This window comes from Pocillopora damicornis, chromosome 5 (genome assembly GCF_964200805.1).
Source record: "Pocillopora damicornis chromosome 5, jaPocDami1.2, whole genome shotgun sequence".
In the NCBI taxonomy this organism is placed as follows: Eukaryota; Metazoa; Cnidaria; class Anthozoa; order Scleractinia; family Pocilloporidae; genus Pocillopora; species Pocillopora damicornis.
Genome location: NC_142674.1, coordinates 19199857 through 19221158, shown reverse-complemented (window position 1 = coordinate 19221158; position 21302 = coordinate 19199857). Strand labels below are relative to the sequence as shown.

General features: G+C 38.8%; 2 protein-coding genes, 2 long non-coding RNA genes and 2 pseudogenes across 5 annotated transcripts in view; 3 read left to right on the top strand and 3 right to left on the bottom strand.

Annotated features, from left to right (window-relative positions):
* Positions 1-752, top strand: part of LOC149045843 (uncharacterized) — a 1702-nt gene extending 950 nt beyond the window's left edge. Inside the window, exon 2 of the mRNA XM_089207205.1 lies at positions 1-752. This exon is cut by the window's left edge and continues 431 nt beyond it. Coding sequence (XP_089063331.1) covers positions 1-640 — 640 coding nt within the window. The 3' untranslated portion in view covers positions 641-752.
* LOC149045842 (uncharacterized) overlaps positions 1-2851 on the bottom strand; it is a 3488-nt gene extending 637 nt beyond the window's left edge. Inside the window, exons 1-3 of the mRNA XM_089207210.1 lie at positions 2512-2851; positions 1006-2330; positions 1-759 (exon numbers count right to left, since the gene is read on the bottom strand). The exon at positions 1-759 is cut by the window's left edge and continues 637 nt beyond it. Coding sequence (XP_089063336.1) covers positions 1628-2330; positions 2512-2633 — 825 coding nt within the window. The 5' untranslated portion in view covers positions 2634-2851 and the 3' untranslated portion in view covers positions 1-759; positions 1006-1627. The remainder of the gene's footprint in view (positions 760-1005; positions 2331-2511) is intronic.
* Positions 2852-4526: 1675 nt separating this feature from the next.
* LOC149045841 (uncharacterized) lies at positions 4527-6760 on the top strand. Its single transcript, XR_016186851.1, has 2 exons — positions 4527-5104; positions 6707-6760. It is a non-coding gene; the product is annotated as an uncharacterized LOC149045841 (long non-coding RNA).
* Positions 5715-11377, bottom strand: LOC113669226 (uncharacterized). 2 transcript variants are annotated; one of them, XR_016186853.1, is made up of 4 exons: positions 11337-11377; positions 9169-9312; positions 7777-7992; positions 5715-6756 (listed from the first exon to the last, which is right to left on the bottom strand). It is a non-coding gene; the product is annotated as an uncharacterized LOC113669226 (long non-coding RNA). The 2 variants fall into 2 exon arrangements; XR_016186852.1 differs by lacking the exon at positions 11337-11377 and having other exon boundaries at positions 9169-9735.
* Positions 11378-18131: 6754 nt separating this feature from the next.
* On the top strand, positions 18132-20328 carry LOC149045840 (uncharacterized; annotated as a pseudogene).
* Positions 19349-21202, bottom strand: LOC149045839 (uncharacterized; annotated as a pseudogene).
* Between the last annotated feature and the right edge of the window lie 100 nt (positions 21203-21302).

Here is a 21302-nt window from a genome sequence, read left to right as displayed (position 1 = left end):
TCAAAGTAGTACTATACAAGAAATAGCAAAACTCACAGTGGGTCAAAGAGAGAATCCAGCATGGTCAATGCTTAGAAAGGGAAGACTCACAGCTAGTAATTTTGGTCCTGTCTTAGCAGCCAAGAGAGTTTCACAATCACTCTTGAAAAGACTCATGGGCGAGTATGATTTATCTGGAGTCAAAGCCATCACGTGGGGAGTCAACAATGAAAAAGAAGCTGTGAATGCATTTGAGATGTCAAATTGTTTAAAAGTTGAACCAACAGGAATTTGGTTTGAAGAGTCAGGTATTCTTGGTGCCACACCTGATGGTCTAGTTGATCAAAAAGGTATTTTGGAAGTAAAATGCCCATATACCTTTAGGAATTCAACCATAGAGGAAGTTATAGAATCAGAATCATTCTATTTGGAGAAGCGAAAGGACAAAATTGAGCTTAAGAGGGATCACAAGTCTGGGTATTGGCATCAAATTCAAGGACAGCTCCATCTCACAAACAGAATGTATTGTTATTTTGTTGTGTGGACTGTCAAGGGCCACGTAACTTTGGTCATTCATAGAGTTGAGGAATGGAAACCTAATCTTGATATTCTAAGAAACTTTTATTTCCATCATTACTACCCTAAAATGATTGAGGGGTAATTATTATAAGTGTGAATACATAAGAGGAGACATATACACTTGTACTCTTTATATTTATTCTACCTTATGTGGAAATGAGAAATTAAAAAATAATGTTACTGTTCAGCCATAACTTATACCTCATTCACACCAGCAAAACATGTTTTGTTAAACTGGTTTTCATTGAATGAAAATTATAAACAGAGAACTGAAAAACTTGATTTTCCATTGGATTCAAGTACTTGCTAACTTGCATTTCCAATGTGCTACATTCAAGTAAAAAATATTCGGTTAAATAGTTTCTATGAAGAAAAAAAAAATTAAACTGTGTTTAACAAAACAACTTTTAAACATGTTTAAGCTTTGGTGTGAATGGGGCATTAGACTTTTTATTACTGTAACTATTGAATCTTTGTAGTCATCGAAAACATGACTTGAGCCTCTCTTGAGAATTTTCTACTCAAAAAATACATTTGTACAACCTTCCTTGATTAACGGAAACTGCAAATTAACAAGAGCAGCACAAAGCTGAAAAATGTTTTGAGAATAGCATCTTAGGTAAGAGGAAATAAAACTTAAAATCTTAAAATCCTTTAACCTGGCGTTAGCCCTCTCTACATGGATTCTGCATTTGGCAATCGACTTAGTTACTTTTATTTCATTTTCAGTAAATTTACCATTGTTTAAGAATGGGGGAATATTTACAGACACACCACTCGGAACTATATCTTGGATTAGAAAGCCCTTGTCAGCAAGAACAAGATCTCCTGGATAAAGGTGTTTCAAAAAACCAGACATTTCCACTATAGCCTTATCTGAAGTTGATCCAGGGTAAAGGTTAGAAACATATGTTATGACCCCATTAGGTGCCACACCAACGAGTACTTTAAATGAATTCATACCTCTGTATGAAGAATAAGTTGCACTTTGATGACTCATTAGGCCAGGGGTTGCAACTTCAATGTCTGTGCAATCTATTATGATCTTACAAGAACTGAACTGTGTAAATTATGACGGCAAACAAGTCTTATTTTTCTCCCTAGAAGGTACTGTTGACATCATAAAAGTGAACAAAATCTCGTGCAAGAGATGAATAAATGTAATGACAATATTAGATATAGTAGTTTCACTGCATGAAAATAACTGAGCTATATGAAGGTTCGTGTAATTCTGTCTAATCTTTATTAAAGTTATGAATATCTGGTCTTCAAAACTTATTGATTCCACCTTCCAGCCATGAAAATATATTATTGAGTCTTTGAATCTTAAAGTATAAAGTACAACTACATCAAATACTTGCTTAGTTGGAAGACCGGTTTCCATGCGTATTACATCGTCATTTAACATAGACACTGAGTATTTTTCTCTAAAATATTTTGACTTCTCTTCATGTTGTTGAAGGTCATTTCTCAGCTGCTTTACTTCTGCTTCAAGGATTATCTCCGAAGCAGTTAAATCGTTGAGTACGTCCTGTTCTTGATCTTCACTTTCGTTGCTCTGCAAGGCTTCTCTCATTTTTTCGATGTCGACTAATTCCTTGCCATCTGTACTTTTTTCCAATTTCTTCTTCTTCTTTGGTGGCGGTTTACTGCTAGAAGGGAAAAGTTTTCCTTCGTTGTGCTTAAAAATCTCTGGCCCAAATACCTTCTCGCCATTTCTGAAATGGCAGCTGCAAACACGGCTGTGTTTGCTTGGTTCTCGATCTTCTCTCCTGTTGAAACATATAGAGATGTGGAATGTATTTAGATCAGAGTTGGATTTTGTTAGAAGTAAATCGAAGGGAACAAGCGTCAATCCAACAAGTACAATGTTTATTAGTCCGAAAGCCACAATACTTTAGTTTAGCTGCGATATTCTGGTTTTACAGTATATATGTAAGTTAAAATACAAACCTTAATAATCTTCTCCATCGATCATACTCAGATTTTTTCTTTTCTTTGCTCGGGAATGCAAAGAAGCGACAGCAATGACTCTCAGACTGGTGATTACATTCGGGTGCGAAACACTGAACCATTTCGCCTAATTCTCTAATATTTTAGATTCTGCAAGATATTATGGCCTTATCCTTCTACTTCCAGCATAACTTGAATGTACCACGTGCGTCAAACAAGGAGTTCAAAGTCTGCAAAACGGAGCTTCACATGACGCTTGCGTCCGCCATATTGGATAGAATAGTTTGTTTAGAACTGAAAAAAATGCGGTCATGACAACGTGACGTCATACTTTGCCACTCTATTGAATCGTCTATAATTTGGCCATGCCATTCCTTTATTAGTTATTCTATCCTGCAGCTGATCCTTAACCAGCTTTGTATTTTCTGATCTATTTGACATCCTTGTATTTTTGGTGGTGACGGCCGCCCATACAAGCCGCCATGGTCACGATTTAAAGGAGCGTGAGTGGAGTTAATATGTCAAACCTCCAAACAAAGGCGCTGGTGGTAGCGCCGATTAGTAGTGATAATTTTAGAATTATCCCATCCAATTGTATGGTTGGTTAGGAATGTGTGCTCCGATAAACCTGAATTTTCCTTTTCACTAAAGATAACCAACATTGCCAACATGGTAATGAAGACGTGGAACAAAGGGCCTTAGCCACTTCACCGGTTAAACCCTTTTTTCTGGAAACGACATGTCGATGATGTTCTTTCTGCGGTATCCGGAAATGAAGCGGAGCGCCTCTTATCGCATTTGAATTTACTAGAGCCGTCGATCCGATTGACCCTTGAGCGTGAAAAGGATAGACATTTGCCCTTTCTTGATTTAAATGTGTCCAGAGGGGCTCAGGGTAATTTAGAGACAAGTGTCTACCGTAAACCCACACACACCGACAAATACCTCGCTTTTGATTCTCACCACCTTATTTGCCATAAAAAGTATGTAGCCAAAACTTTAGATCACCCCTGATGAAGGCACTAGACAGGAGTGTCGAAACCTTGGGTCTATGAATTGTAACTTCTTCGGTTACATTCATTAAATCCGGCTGTAAACCAGAGTAGCATCAAACCATGTCCAAGCTGGATTACTTTCGATTCTCTATTGCAAATTGCTCTGAAGTGCTGGATAGCGTGTTTTCAATCAAATGTGGCTTTTCCCAAGTTACATGGAATCGCTAGCCATCTAAGATACTGGATGGCAAAATTGCACGTGAACGACGTTTTTTTGTAAAAATTTCCTACATTTCTTGAAGCGTTTGCAATACCGTGCTCATTCAGTAATCATTCTATCTTTCCATAGTTATAACTTTTGTTTATGAGATTTGGTCAGAGAATGAGTATTTCAGCCCCAAAAGATGTACAAAAGAATTTCACCCTCATCAAAGTTTACGGACTGTGTCCATCTCTCTTAAAGGTGAAATGATTGACAAGTTGACTTTGACATACAATCGAACTCGCCAAGCTGTGATTACAAGGGGACTGATTGAGATCTTCTCAGGAGCTACTGCACTGGATCACATTGAGAACTTTTTATTAAAATGATGTCTTAAGAAATGTTTGTAACTGTTGAAACAAAGAAGCCCTTAGCAGTATGTTTCCACCCTTCACAAAATTTGTTCTGAAATTGTGTCGTAAATGATATCGCGTCAAACAAACACACCAGATTTTGTGTACGCTATTTTTATCCTTCTACCCACTAGTAACTCCAATCTCACAATCAATCAACCATATTCCAGTACTTCCGTCACGAACCTACCAACAAATTCTATGTAACGCTTCGGTCGCGACCGCAATTTGTGAGAGTACAAGTTATAAATCTCCCAAGAAAGACAGATTTTCCTTTTAGTAATTACAAAACAAAGAGATGCGTAATTTTCATTCATCGATTCACTTTAATTTTGGTCGTGGATACGCGAAGCGTAGAAAGGACTGTTGATAGGGTTACAATATGCAAATTTGTCACTCACTCAGATGTAAACAAGTCGATATGTCAACGGCAGAGCAATTGATTTCGACTTCTGTCGACTTTCCTAAGTAAGTGCCGCGACGTTGAATTAGAATTCGCCTTTTCTTCGAGAAGTTTCGACTAATACCCGTCTCAGTAAGCATGTGGTAATAAGCTGTGGAGACGCTGAATGCGAACAGGCTTTGACTCCTCGGGACGTTTACTCTTCGATCCTCCAAGCTCACAGTGGGTTTATAAATAGTGAACATTTTACGAATGAATCTTGTATGCGAAACTTTGATCGTACTCACGAGGGAACCTATGAGCACACATATTAGCAAAAGTATGAATCAAACATTAGGTTAAACTAAGAAATTAGCAACAACTGATCAGTCCAGTAATATCCAACCAAAACATTCTTGTGACCAAGCAGAACGAAACGCAGTCAGAGGGCTGATCTGATGGTAACAGAAATCATACAAGAACGAAGAAGTAGGTCAAAGTCCAATCGTATTAGCAAAGGCGTCTGTCGTGATAGTGGACCATCGAGATTACCGTGAAAGAAAATTCTGAACTTATTTAACAATAGTAAAGCAATTAGGAGGTATGTAAGGTCTCGTATAATGTGCTAAGTTTACCACATTCGCATTGAAAACGATTTTATCGTTTGATTACCGTAATTATCTTAAAACCAGACTGAATAGAAGTAAACCAGTTGCAATCACTCGTGCATAAGGTTCAAGGTTGTATTTTGCTTTTGATAATGTTTGTTTTCAAAACAAGAACTGAAAAGCATAATAAGACGTGAAGTATCAGCTGTTTTTCACGATAAATTTGTACATGTTGTTCAATGTTGTTCAATAAAGTGTAAGACACGAAATCACAAGTATTTTGTTTCAAGGGCAAAGTTACTTACTTTAGGAGAAATCGAATTAAACCCGGGACCTGTCACTCAGGGAAATAATCCAAACCATCTTGATTAATTTTACAATCTTGATTAGCTCAACATGGCTTGAGAATATTTGATGTTGGTGGTGCTGGTGATTGTTTATTTAGAGTTGTGTTCCATCAGTTGTATGGTGAACCTAACTATTACTGCTACAGATACTCAATTACAAGAACCAGATATGACTGAAAATGTTAACAAGATAATAACTTTTGCATCAGGAGAAGGAAACAGACCTTTAGGTATATAAATGGACAAAAACTCTGAATTCCTATCATTTCCAACTATTTATTGTGGAAAAACTCGAGCTGATAATAAGGACAGAATGACACCTGTCCAATACAGTACAATATATAAGTGGCATAATCAGTACCAAACATCTTCTATAAATTAAAAAAAAGTTACAAATTAAACAAATTCAAATTGTGCCTGCATAAGAAACAAAAGGCAACAAATAAATTGCAGGTGACCTAAACTCAAGATGATTAGGTAATTAAATTTATTCATCAAGATGAAGGGTTTAGAGTATCAAGAAATCTAGGAGGATTATCTTACTTTGAAAATTGCAAGAAAGACTTGTTTGCTATGTTACATCAGCTGGATAATCCTACATAGCTTTGCTTATTGTCAACAGCAGAAACAAGAAGGTCACATCTCTTGAAAACATTAAGCAGGCTTGTAGAAAAGAAAGACTAAATTGAATATGAAATTGAGTATAAGACATAGCAACAAAAGTCAGATCTTATTTAAAAGGACCCTTTAAACTGATAGCCAACCAGCCACTTATTCATTTGTAATTTTGTGGGGATTCAACTGCTATCAAATAGAATCTTATTAAAAAAGAAGAAGGAGGAATGGAGTGGGTAACTTATTCACAACCTGCAGCATATTCATACAAATGTTACGTTAAAAATCTGCCATAAAAAGTGTACACTTTTATGGCAAAAGTGAAGTTAATGGAATGGTGCAGGTCAAATGATAGCCAAAATTTGAATTTTGACTATTCACCCAACATCACCCCAGCAATCAACTCTATCCAAGAGATACCCATTGGCTGCCTATGTTAACATGTAAAAGTGTATGTTTTTGTAAAGAGGAATTTAATTATATTAAAATTCATTTAAATATAATGTGTTCATAACTTATTCACAGTTTCCTTGTCTATTGGTCCCATGGTAAGGCAGATGGTGGTAAAGGATGTGCTCTAGTAGGTTTGTAACAGGGTCTCCAAGTGATTCAATCCTGTGACTCCATTTTCAGGTGACTGAAGACCTGAAGGACTACATGTTTGAATTGTGACTGAAGGTGTCCTGTGAGATAAGGAAATTTTCAACTTAGTATCCATGGCATTGGTATTGCTTCACTCTGCTCTATCAGTGGTTCAGCAGACTCGCACCAATCTCTCACCCGGTCAGATGCTATACCTAACCCAATGGTGACCACCCTTTAACCACTAAGAGCTGACTACGTAGCATCTAGTTTCTCCCTACACTATCAACCGTGAATCAAACAGGAAGATCATAAGGGCAAATGAAATAATCACCAACTAAAGAAGCTCTCAATTGCCAATCAAATTATTCTGGTATATATAGAACAGTATGGAGAATATACATAATGATGTTAGGGTGTAGAAGGTTAAACACTCAAGCCTTCCTGCTCTTTAAAAGTAGGCTTTGTTTTTGTTTTCACTGGGAGTTGTTATTTAGTCATTATGATTGTCCTTAATTGTGATTACTTTAAATACTCAATTGAAATGCACACTACATTCTTTTAGTCACTCTTGTCTCAAAGTCACAAAAGGCTGAGCCATGAACTTTAACAATTTCAGGAGACATTCTTTTTTAATAAAAAGTGCCATAAAAAGTGCCACAATATCTTTACTGTATTGAGACTAGGAAAACATTTTGATGAACTGCAGTATATTTAGCTAGGATTTCTTGATGTGAACTCTTCTAGAACAAAAACTGACTCTAAAGAAGCACTGTGAAACAAACAGGAGTGAGCAAAATTAGAGAGAATATCAAAAACTTAAAAAACCAATGCCACCATTAAGAACCAATCATTATTTATCTCCTGGGGGATAGGGGTGTCAGAAGATTTTGGGGAGAATCACACAGTTTTCAATGGTAACAGAAAGAGGTTCAGAGTATAACATAGTAGAAAGGGAAGACTCTGGAAAATTGACTGCCAGTGGGGAGGGGGGGGGAGAATCAGATAAATTTTATTGGATACAACCAAAGCCGTCCCACCCCCCTCCCCTTCCTAGCCAATGAAGAGTGTACATTCTATTAGTTAATGACATTTTGGAGCCCTCAAGATGTTTGCATTACCTGTTTGTCATTGATCTTCATGACCAGCATCCATCCTCCACCAACGCCATTTCCAAACTCTTCCCAATTCATGGAACAGTACACAGACAGATCTTCATTGCCTAATTTCAGGGTATAGGCCTTGCTTGGGCTACCACTGAGAAGAGAGCATCAGTGTGTCATGTCTGTTGACTCCTGTGTAGTAGTTATTTGGAATGTCACGCAACACATGGTGTCCTGTGAGATAGGATTTTTTCAACTTAGTATCCACTGCATTGGTATTGCTTCACTTTGGTTTATAAGTGGTCCAGCAAACTCACACCAATCTCTCACCCTGTCAGATGCTATACTTAACCCAATGGTGACAACCCTTTAACCACTTAGAGCTGACCAGCATCTTATTTCTCCCTACACTATCAACCGTGAATCAAACAGGAAGATCACGAGGGTAAAGGAAATAATCACCAACTGAAGAAGCTCTCAATTGTCAAACAAATTATTCTTGTATATATAGAACAGTATGGAGAATGTACATTATGATGTTAGGGTGTAGATGCTTAATCACTCAAGCCTTCCTGCTCTTTGAAAAGTAGGCTTTGTTTGTGTTTTCATTTGGAATTATTATTTAGTCATCATGATTGTCTTTTGTGATTACTTTAATACTCAAGTGCAATGCACACTACATTTAAGAGTCACTCTCCTCTCAAAGTCACCAAAGGCTGAGCCATGTATTTAAGAAAATCTCAGAGGACATCGTTGTTTATAAAAACCGCTATATAAAGTGCCACAATATCTTTACCGTATTAAGACTAGGAAAGGTTTTTGACCAACTGCATTATATCTAGGATGGCTTAATGTGATCTCCTCCAAAACAAAACAAAAACTTACTCAAAAGAGATACTGTGAAACAAACAGGAGTGGGCAAAATTAGAGGGAAGACAAATTTAGTACCAACAACTAAAAAAAACTATGCCCCCATTAGGGACCAGTCATAATTTATCACGTACAGTTTTTTTTTGAAAATGGAAAGCAATATGTGGGGAATTTAAAGGATTCTTTATTATAAAACAAATAGATAAGCCTTGACAGTGCTCTGTTCTGTTGTAAAGCACTTAACCCTCTAAGTCCCATAAGTGACCAAGACAGAACTTCTTACAATATCATTTTGATAATATCAAGCAGACATACGATGAGAATAAAGAAAAACATCAATTAGTGGATTTTAAGTTGATACAATACCAAATTCTCAAAACTAACATCACAAGAACAGAATGACAGACAGTAGGGGAGCATTAGTAGTGACACTTGGGAGTTAAAGGGTTAAGAAGCGGCTTGAGCACTCAAGCGCTTCTTTCATACTCTAGCCACTTCCTACATGCTTTACAACAACTGTTTCTTCTGTAAAATACCCACCAGCCCTCAATCCTTTGGTTCACCGGAGATGACCCCTATACTTGAGCGCTTCTGCATCTTGTTGAAATGTACATTTCATAGCTGCCATTGCACCATTTTCTGTTCCACAGTCAGCCCTCAGTTTCAATGGACAGCCTTCTGGCCCTGCAACATAGTTCAAATAGAAATTGGCAAGAATAATTTCTGGATGGTTGTTCAACCTTGTGACTGTTAGCCACATTATTTTCGACTCCATCCATCAATACAACCACTTATTGGAAATCATGGGCCTCTACGCTCATTCAAGTCTTTATCCTGGACAACGTTCGTGTCAAAAGATGGCAATCTTCTCCTTAAAGTTCAACTGCTTCAAACTAAAATCTGTACTTTCCAAAGTTCGTACACACGTTGTAATGCTATGACACTTCGCTAAAAATTCAGCGATAACTTGATACGTATATCCTCTTGAAAATTAATATGAAATTATGCTTTCTTCTTCTGGATGATCGCTTAGTGAACTTGAAGAAGCCATTTTTGCTAAAATCCACAACATGAACGGTACAAAAATGGCGCCTTAATTAACAGTATTTAGCCATAGCTAGTTCCAGGTTCCGGTTGCTTTCAGCGACAGGCTTAGTCACCAGTACTTTTAAATTTTGTTGCGTTTCACTTAATTTTAGTTTGTTTCAGCTTGCTTTTGCGTGACAGAAAATTTCGTTGTGTTCTGGAAAAGATTGTTGTGATTCAGAAGAGAAGTTGAGTTGTGATTAAAAGTGGATATATGCAGATATTCCAAACTATTTTAACGATCAATTTTCAACCAACTGAAATTCCAAACCGTCGGACTAACAGAAAGCCATGATGAAGATGTAATGTAAACGACAGAAACAATCTTCTTAACGTTACCCACTGTACAGCAGTTCTGTTTCTTTATTATCAAGTCCTCAAGATCTGGCAACTTGCCCATTATTTGTTTGCAAACTTTCTTTCTCTTACTAGCATCAGCACCAATTGCGAGATAAACCAAAAAGACGACTGCACAAAATTTCATAGCTGCTGTTTAACTGTCTTGAGTACCCCCCTGATTTCAGTGAGTCTCGACAATAATTGAGGAATATTGCAAACCCCATCCCATCGACCCTTGAAACACCTTTGACATTCCTTACAATTTCTCCTTACTTAACAGCATACTCCATCCTTATGATTCGTTGAGAGAATTTCTACCTTCATCAGAGCAATCTTAAAAGGCTGTTTTTGTCAATTTGCTTTAACCAAGTGACCAATAAAAAGTTATTCTAGAGAAAGACGTTTTTCGTCTTATCACGAGCGTGGGACAAAGAAGAAATTCTGAGTTTCGAATTCCATGAGGAATCGAACCTCAGACCTTCGGATTCCGATTATTCTGTTTACAGTAATACAATTATCCGCCTTTACTGGCAAACTTCGAATAACCATCGATACCAAGGACACGTCAATCAGCGTCATTTGCTAATTTTTTCACGAGTTTTCTGTTTAGTTATTGTAGCCAAATTAGTATTGCATTCATAAAAGACTTTTCATTTAAAGCGTAGGCAGAGTCACTATGACGATGCCCACCTTCAAGCGAAAACCTAGACATCAGTTTTTACAATGTCAATGGAGCCCTCTTCCTCCAAAGGCATGCTTTTGACACTCAGCCACTATCCAGCTATGGATTGTTAGCGCAGTGGCTGAGGTGTGACTGGCTACAAGCCTGACTACCAGTACTGTAATGCAGGCTGTCAAATAAGAATAAGACAAGCCTCTTCCAGCCTTATAGAAAACTGCCAGTTAGACAAGAGGTCCAATAACATACCCTCCCCACCCCTAGAGCTTTCCTTACAGAGCCATTTGCAACCAATCCTTGGATAAGTTAGTGGCTGGGCTGCATGCGGAGTACTACCCTTGACGTTAAGCCCTCTGCATTTTTATCGGCAAGTCTGGCTTAATGGCGGGGTATGCCCTTAACCTTAAGCACTAACTAAGCTCTAGCAACGCATGAACTTGACTGTCAATCTTGCAACATATCGGGCATGTTTTTGCAAGTAAAATCAGATACATTTTTTTTTAAATTAAAACGCCAAGTACTACCTGATTGTTGAAAATAAAACATGACTCCTTTACTCTTTTCTAATCTAATGGCTCCATACACTGACAAAGCAAAACCTTACCATACTACTTCATTCCTCTATGGAACATCTTCCCTCTCAAGTCTTATGCTAGTTGCTGCAAAAAATCACATACAAACGATCAAACTACATAACAAATATAGCATTCCACCATTTCCCACAAAGAAAACACTGCACGTGGTCCCTTACAAGCCATTAAACCACTTGCACAAGTATAGACATGATAATAATTATATGTTATACACAATTATAAAAATAAAGAAATGTAGAAGATAATTCTCAAAACAATAACTTTGGCTTTTATTTATTACAGTAGCCTGAAATAAATCTTTGAGTTCTAGACTTTCACACTGTCACGTTGCTTCTAAAAGAGCCATTACAGTATTGTGATGGAATTTACTTCAATTTTCAGCCCTTGGGGATTGAAGATAGCAATACACTGCCTGGATTCAGGAATAGACCCACAGAATTTTGAGAGATTTGAAACTTTATGTGAGAATACCATCCATCAACAATCGTTTTCTCTCGATCAGCCTTCATCGTACAAATTAGCTGATTTTGCTTTCAGTAAAAACTTTTTAGCTAAAGCTGAGCGAGACAAAACAAGGCTTTGAAACCTATTTTTTTAGACTTCAAAGGAAGCCTCATCAACCTTCGCCCTCACTTGGGAATCCCTCAAAGAAGGATACTCATTGCAGTAGCTTTCACAAGTGAAAAATTTGAGAGAGAGTTGAAACAAGCCTCCTTGCACGCCTAGAAATGTCATTTTTTGTACATAACTTTATCATACTATCTTGGATGGGAAGTTTTTCCATACGAATCTTTGCTAGCCGGATTTCGAACATGTTACTTAAATTGGTCTACATAATTCATTTAAAGAAATGGAATTATCATATCCTCTGCTACAAGTCAGTTCCCTGGGAAATATTGTCGACTGAACGAGTTATGCAAAATGTCTTCGGAATACGTCGAGATTAAATATAACAGTTATACTACGGTACTCTGATTCAGTAAGAAATTTATCCTACTTTTTGTTCCCGAAAGTTTAGTGCGATTATCCTCAGTTAACCATTTTCAAAATTACTTTTCTCCCCGACCTTCCTTCATAGGATCAGCTTCCGTAAAAAGACTGGTCGACTTGCAGAACATGATTTTGTACTTTTCTTGCAGAATGTCTACTTTCCAACATTGCTAGCAAAGCTTAACTGGGAACATTCGAGAGATGAAATATATTTTTTGAGGAGCCATATATAGATATATAGTTTATTTATCCGCATAACGCCCTTGGAGCATTCAGCATACTCGTTTAAAATGCGCACGTGCAATTACAAAATACCGAAAATAATGAAAATTACAGAAGTATATCAGAGTATAAACAATCATGTGCAGAGCACAGTAACAAATTCCTATTATGGTGCTTAGCGATAAATAAACAGTACAAGGTTTAATTCGTCTATTATACTTCTGAAAGTCTTCACATTACCAGCAATTATAGCATTGCATAGGTAAAGTACTCCAAAGGTGGCTGGCTATAGATGCAAAGAAATTAAGGTGCCACTTGCTATAAAAAGAATTTTGCTCAAGCTTAGTGCCTGAGCCTCTAAGATTATAATTGACTGTACGAAGTTTAAAGAAATCTTTAATGTAACTAGGACCATTCCCATTGAAACTTAAAAAGTAGGATCAAAACAAGAAAAAAACCTCCTTTATTCCAATGTACGCGTGTTAATTAATCTAAGAATACTATTATACGTAATGGACTTAGGTAAACCTAATAACGTTCTGAGAACATAATAATTTGCATCTTCTAATTTATCAGATAAAGATTTAGTTATTCCAATAAGTATTGGAGCACAATACTTAAGATGAGGAAGAATAAAAGCCTTATGTAATTGAATCATTACATGCATTGGAATAAAATGTCTAGTTCTGCGTCGAGCGTTTGTCTTAGCATATGCCTTATTAAGCTAAGATTTTAGGTGCTCCTCAAAGGTCAGGTTCGAGTCAATGATCACTCCTAGTGTCTTTAGAGAGTCTTTTATTTCCACAGGAGTATCACCTAGCCAAAGTTCGTACTTACAAGTGTTTGTTCCGATTATAAGAGCTTGAATTTTCACAGTATTTATTGATAGATTGTTTACCGTAATCCATTCTTTAATAGCGTTAAGCTCCTTGTTAATGGTATAGTTTAAAACCATAGGCTAGTGATCTGCGTAGTATTCAGTCGTATCATCAGCATATAAGCGGAGAGACACAGACTTCATAAGATTAATGGCATCTGCGACAAACCCATAAGCCTTAAGCTTTGCAATAACCAAACTGTGGGAGATAGAGTCGACAGCCTTGCTGAGGTCGATGACTATGGCAACAATACCCTTTCTGTCATCAAGGCCTGCACGCCAGTCTGTGATTTTAATTAGAGCCGTACAACAGGTGTGACCTTCAAAAAGCCAAACATGTTGGAAGAAAAATGCGGAGATATGGCAGTGTCTATCTGGTCACGACTATAATAGATAGCTCTTCATTTTATTATTCCAGAACTTTGGATTTATATTCCATAAGCTTCTTTCTCAACGAGGGATCTTTAGTTGCGGCCTCGATATGGAAACATTGTTATTACAATCTTGGGTAAAACACGACGACAAAAATGATTACGGCATCTTGAGGTGGCGCATACCAATTTCACACAACGGGTTCCATGATGTCGACGTCGACGTCGATCTGGAAAAGTACCCACTGGAAAATCAAAGGTGCAGTAATAAACGAACCTCCTCGATCTTTTCGGGGAATACTCAACTTCTTCTTTCAGAACTCCTTCCTTGAGCTTTGCTTTGAATTTATCGAAAATCTCCGGTAAATGAACGCAGGAGTCAAATAAAGAAACGCCATCAGCATCTCTAGGGTTGACATGTTTGTCATAAATATGCTTCCAATCTATTTTTATTCGACTGAGACTTTCTTTACACGTGTAACAAGACCAGGCCGAGTTCATGGCGGAAAATTTGGCATAACACTTTAGAAATCTCCGAAGCCTTTTTTTTTGACCGCGCGAGATTTGGATGCGAACATAGCACGAACTTTCACGAACTGATGACGAACCACGCATTATTCTAATTTATGAGAAAAGCCGCTAAAAACCGTAATTTAATTCTAGAATGTAACTATTGATAAGAAATTTGACCTCAGCAATGGTGAATTATTCTCATATACTATTTCTCGATTGCTGATTCAAAGGCTGAAGCCAATACACCCTTATTACACAACGCCATCTTGGATTGCGTGCGCACCAAATCGAGGCTGGACGGGCAAATGAAGGCACTAGACAGGAGTGTCGAAACGTTGGGTCTATGAATTGTAACTTCTTCGGTTACATTCATTAAATCTGCAAATCAGAGTAGCATCAAACTATGTCTGTGTAGGATTCTGTTACATTACAGTGTTTTGAGTGAAGATTTCAAGCAAGCATGGCCCACGATTATTGCTGCGTTAATTTCTGTAGTAACGACAAGCGTAATAAAAGTGATGAGAATTTATCTTTCTTCAACTTTCCTTCGAATGATATACTGAGATCGAAATTGATTTGCCGCTACATAGCAAGATGACGGGCCGGATTTCGAGGTAAGAGTCGCTTCGTGACCGGTTAGGAAATTCGAGAGCAATACTCAGCGTAAATTCTGCGAAATTTTCAGACTGCCGAGCGTGTAGTCCATTTAAGACTGTGCCTGCTAATTTGCATTTTATTTCCAGAATCATGATTATGCAAATCTGTCTCCCGAGCCTTCCCCCAAAAGATAAGTGATGGGACAAGACAAGAGCTAGAGGAGTTGTTCCCTCTTGTCAACAGTTGTCTACTTTGGGATATTCACAAGCTTTAGTAGATTATTTTGCACAGATTTCCTCGGTCTTTAAAAGCTGAATTACTCGTGTTTATATACTTCAAATTGCACTAGTCGCACTGCACAAAAAAATAAGAAAAAAAACCTGCTGCATAATTAAGAGAAATTACGTTAAGCTTGATTTCATGTTTTCTCAACATGAATTTTTGCTGAATCCTGGTTACTTTGTCATACCTGAATTGAATATCAAAACTTATCACATAATGCAGTCTTCGCTCAGATGATCGAGAAACTTAAACGACAGACGAAAGAGAGGCCAGTGTTGACAAAGTCACTGCTTCTGAAACCCTAAAAGATGAAGAAGAACAAGTGAAAAGTTTTGCTACGTATTTAACTCGACCTACTTTGAGTTAAAGAAGAACAGAACTTCATACAACTGATTTGAAAAAAACTCGCTTGACGGGAGAAGGGAGTTCGGTAAGAAACTTATAATGGAGATATAGATCAAAGGGTGATGATTTTCGTCGGTTGGTACCGACTGTAAAGTCACAGAAATCAGCGAAAATATGTCGTGCGCGTAACATTCTCGTGACCACGTACGAGTGATTCACGTCCCAATGTACTGGACTGTACAAAACAAGTGGTCACGGCAGTTAGTCAAGAATGAGCCAAAATCATTCTGTGGAACCAAAAGGTCATGACGGTGCACACATACGTGTGGTGCTTGGGAATGTACACGCCTTTTTGCTGATTTCTGTGACTCAACAGTCACAACCACACGACGAAAATCATTACCATTTGTAGTCGGTTGATTGGGAATTTTCACAGGGAAAATTCAGCGGTTACGATATACTTGAATAAATGTCTAAACGGTTCTTAATTGTTCTTCTCATCAGCCTGAACTGACAAACCCATAAAATCCTTTAATTTTCATTGTTTTAGCCGATTACCCGTTTTTATTTTAGACAATAGGCCGGCGAAACATTTATGAAACTGCAAAGGTCGAACTTTTTAGGAAATCGTTGACTTTGTCATGCTTGATGTGTGCTCTAAACCTAAAAGTTGTTAAAAATTGCTCAGAAAGGCAAAAATTACTCGAGGTTGTTGGAACCACAAAAAGGTTCTCCCAACGCCAAACGTTGCACAAAAGTTGCCGAGAACAATCAGGACAGGCCATATCAGAAAGCCGGAAGCAGAAATAAGTGAAATTCTGGGACTCAGGTAGGATTTGGATGGGTTGGTGGATGGGTTGCATGCGGGACACTATCCTTGATGAATGATGAATGGTGCCAATTTCCTCACTTGCAGCCAAGGGCTGAATTGCGGAGGAACCAGAGAGGTGAGATCGGACGTCAGCATGTTAAAGGCGCCTCTGGCAGCCGCTTCAGTCCATTGTGATCACACCTCACCCACCCAGACCTACGACGGCACAAATCGAGATAGACCACAACACCGGGCACTACCTGCCCTACTCTTTGCGAACAGTGCGTGCGTTCTTTTACGTCCCACAAATTATTTGTAACATAGAAGGGTTGTGAGACGGGACCTCCGGCTTTACGTCTTATCCGAGAGACGAAGCAAAGTGGGTAAAGCATCTTGCTTAAGGATACAGCGACATGCCCCTGGTAGGACTTGAACCCGGGCCCTTCGACCCAGAGTCCAGCGCACTAACCACTGGACCACTGACGCCCCACTGACATTAATGCCCTTGCATTTTTATTGGGAAGTGTGGCTTGAAGGCTGGTGATGCCCCTAACTCTAATCATCAGGGTTTTGCAGTCCCTCCTAAGCCTACTGCTTTGGACTTTAAACCACCCCTCTATACTATCCTGAATGAGAAGTTTTTCCATACCAATCTTTGCCCAACCAAATTTCAAAAATGGTACAGGAATTGGTCCATCGTGATACTTGAACACACTTTGACATCAGTACCTGAATTGAATATCAAAACTTCATCGTTTAAGCAGCCTTTGCTCAGATCATCGTGAAACGTTAACGACAGAGGAGAAAAAAGTATGCGTTGCTAACGTTACTGCTTCCAAAACCCTAAAATAAGAAGAAAAACAAGTAAAACGTCTTGCAAAGTATATAAATTTACCAACTTTGAGTTAAAACAATGCAGAACTTCATACAATTGATCTGACATAAACTCACTTGACGGGAGAAAAGAGTTTCATAAGAAACCTATGATAGAGATTGATAACCTATACTGACTGAGCTTCAGTTGATTATTCAAATTGAGATAATGAAAATGATTAATATTTAACAGGGAAATCAGCAGGGAAAACAATTTGTGTAAACTATGGAGTTGAGATAACCAATCAGATAGTCAAAAAAAAGGAAAATATAACAAGTGCTATATTTTTGTGATAAAAGGGTAAACATGAGAAGCAATGAGTATCATATTGTCTGTAATAAAAAGAGGGGCAACGAGAATAAGAATCTGTACCTGACAACGAATATTTAAGTAGTTGAACTTGCATGAGCGGATCCGTAGAGTACGGTGGCCCACGGGTGCCACGGCAATCAATCAATCAATCCTTTATTTAAACACGTGACACCTAGGAGTACAGAAGTTCTCGTTAAAACGTGTACGTGTACCACCCAACCCAACCCAGGGGAGGACATCCATCACACAGTAATCTCGTGCGTGGGAAATTAACGTCTCCTACCCCAAACCCTGCAGGAGACGGGACCTCCGGCTTAACGTCTTATCCGAGAAGACGAAGCAAGGTGAGTGAAGCGACTTCCTTAAGGCCACAACGTAGTGCCCCATCCAGGACTCGAACCCGGGCCGTCCGACCCAGAGTCCAGCGCTCTGACCACTGGGCCACTCACGCCACACATATAAAAACTCCACGGCACAAACAAAAACTGTCACGGTACAAACAAAAATTTCACGGCACAAACAAAAACTGTCACGGCACAAACAAAAACTCCACGGCACAAACAAAAACTTCACGGCACAAACAAAAATCTCACGGCACAAACAAGAAGACTCATGGCGGAAATCATGCTTCTCGGCAGAGTTGCCGGAAGTGGATCTTTCAGCGATGAGGGGTTACCCAGCCAATAGCAATATGGCGGAAATTCAATTTGATGTTAACTTTGAGACAAAGGAATACGACGCTGAGCAGGACAGCGAAGAAGCTCCTCTCGGTATCATTTTTTCAGAGGCTTTGAGTACAAAGAAATCATTTTACTCCCATTGAAAAACCATGGCACTGAAATGAGCCTAAGAACCTTGAAAAGACGAATCAAGAGTTACGGTCTTAGGAGACAACAACCAGAATACAATATCGATCAGGTCAGAGCATCTGTCCAAACAATTATTGACGGCCATGGATCTTTACAAGGGTACAGGTCGCTGTGGCACACACCACAGCTAAAAGGCAGCAGAGTACCGCGCGTCGTTGTACAGAAACTTCTTCGAAATGGACCCGGAAGGCTCGGAATTAAGAAAAGCACGCCGCCTGAGGAGGAGGAGTCATTAAAACCCAGGTCCAAACTACTCATGGCATTGTGACGGCTATGATAAACTGAAACCACTCAGTTTTCCAATTCATGGTTGCATAGATGGTTGGAGCAGGAAGATCGTGTGGTTATATGTAACGCGAGCCAATGACCAGCCAAACAACGTAGCAGCCTATTTTCTTGATGCTGTTGAAGAGTATGATGGATGCCCAGTTGATCTCGTTACTGATCTGGGTACTGAAAATGGAATTATTGCAGCCATACAGTCTTTTTTCAGAGATGACCCAGATAGCCATAGATATGTGCCATAACCTCGAAACCAACGCATTGAGGCTTGGTGGGACTTCTTAGACAATTCTAATGCTACTTGGTGGAAAAACTTTTTCAAAGATATGGTGAATGGAAGACTAGTTGATCTCACCTCGGAGCTTGAAATGGAGTGCCTTTGGTTTTGCTTTTCCAAGCTTCTGTAGAATGTTTTAAACGAAGTCAAAGAGCACTGGATCACTCATCATATTCGAAAGTATAATTCTTAGAGTGGCAAAAATTGTAACAAGAACTGTAAAAGCAAGAGCCCATCGTTTCCTGCTACATATTTCTCCTCTAAAACGTATACTGAAAAACAAAAGTTATCCCTTCTGCAAAAAATTTTTGCCCAATATGAACAGACCAATGAATGTTGTCCGAGAAAACACGAAAAAATTAATGGTGATTTTGACGCTGCACTGAGATCAACAGTTTTGGTTATTTGTCTCCTGGCTTTCCAAAGACCTGTCCTATGAAAAATGCTAATATAAATACATTTTTAAAATCATCATAAGTTTTCATGTGGCTCACCGGAAATGTTACTTCCATGGCACTGGCACCGAGTAAAAGAAAGCAAATCGAGTTTGTTGGGTTGCGAACAACACAATCGTGATCAAACTTTACTGTGATTTGAATTTTTTCACCGTTCAGCTGCCAATGTTTTTGCCCAGTAAACCATCCCAGAATAGTGGCAGACGTTATTCACTGACTTTGCGACTCTGGAATTTCTATATCATTCTCGCTGTAATTCCACGCCACAGCCCACTCGTACACAGTGATATTTCCATCTTCCAAGGCCAGAAGAAAATCCTGGAAATTATCTATCAGTGTTTCTTCAACTTCTCGTCGAGATGAGCCTGCTTGAGAATATTCAGGGCTCATCAAACGGAACAAATATGTGGCATCCGCATCTTGGAGCTTCCCTTGCACAGATAAAGGCTGACAGACCTTCGGATAATTAGTAACAATGCTAGACAGACCACACAATGCTAGACCCTCTCAGTCTAAATTCACGTAGATACAAGCCACGCAGGCGTTTGTTGACCAAACTTACAGTGAGAGATCTAACAATATCCTCAATATGAGCCATATCAATAAGACCAGTGTATATCCATGTTCAAGGATGGTGTCCTTGTGTCTGTCAATGTTATTTCTAATGCTGTCAATTAGCTGTCTCTCACTCAGAGTTAAATCCTTTTCCACTGTCCAATTCAGGGTGTCAACTTCATTCTTCACCAGCGTCTCAAATGCTTTTTAGTCCAGGAAGGAAGGGGGTGGTCCTCCTTTGGCAACACGGCTGGCAACAATCTCCACTGGCTTGAAAGTCGCCATTTTGAACATGAAAAGTGGAATCAATGGCGGTACCACTAGGAAATAGTGTATTTCCTTTAGCGGGAACGACCTCTGCAAAAATTCCCTTCTTCATGCACAGGACGAGATCACATGTTTCCGTATTTCTGAAACGTGGCGGAAACATGCAACTCCATGTTTCCGTTATGTTTAACATGCACAAAAAGTGGTCCGGTTCCGTTGTATACGCAGCAACGGAAACGCGAGAAAGCGTCACGAAACCGGTAACGGAAACACAGGTTATCCGTCGTGTTTCCAGAACGGTTTAACATGTTTCTGCCACGTTTCCGTTTACGGATTCTTGCAATTTCGTCCTGTGATGCTTCTGAATCTATTCCTTCCTCTCTTAAGAACCGTATTTTAATTCCATGATGAGTCCCTTGTTTTCTCAACTCGTGGCGCCACGAACGTATAATTCGCTGTAATGGTGTTTCCCTCCTCACAGTGATGAAGAACAAAGGTACAGAGTTATTCTCTTAAAATCTTTACCCACTTAGTTGGCCCGGGCAGAGAGATGGCCTCCTTGCAGTTGTCGAGCAAAAGAACATATTCCTCATCTTCTTCATAAAGGTTACTGTGGTAAGCTTTCCACTTTTCAACTGCCTTCTCACATAACATTTTGTGAGGAGCATTTCTAGGAACTTTGAGAGCCAAACGTTTTCCTCGTCTCGGCTTTAAGCTTGATTCTTTTTCTGGGTTTACTGCTTTTACTTTGCTTCCTTTATTATTTCTCAGCTTTTTGGAAGACAAGTGTCATCCTTGATCAGTCTTAGTTTTATGTTCATAATAATCCTTGAAGCTTAAGACACGACCAAACACACCTTCCTTTGATGGGCCTGGTTTGCACATATCTGACTCTTTACGTACTTCTGTACGTGTTGGAGTCTAAGAAACGTTTTGCACAAGTTCTAGAGAATAACATGGAGTAATAAATATCTTTAGTATCTTTCACACCACCTCAACAAGAATAATAAACTATTACCAAACGTTTATTTCTCAATGTGTGAAGGTATACTGTACAGTAAATAGCTGGTTAAACCTT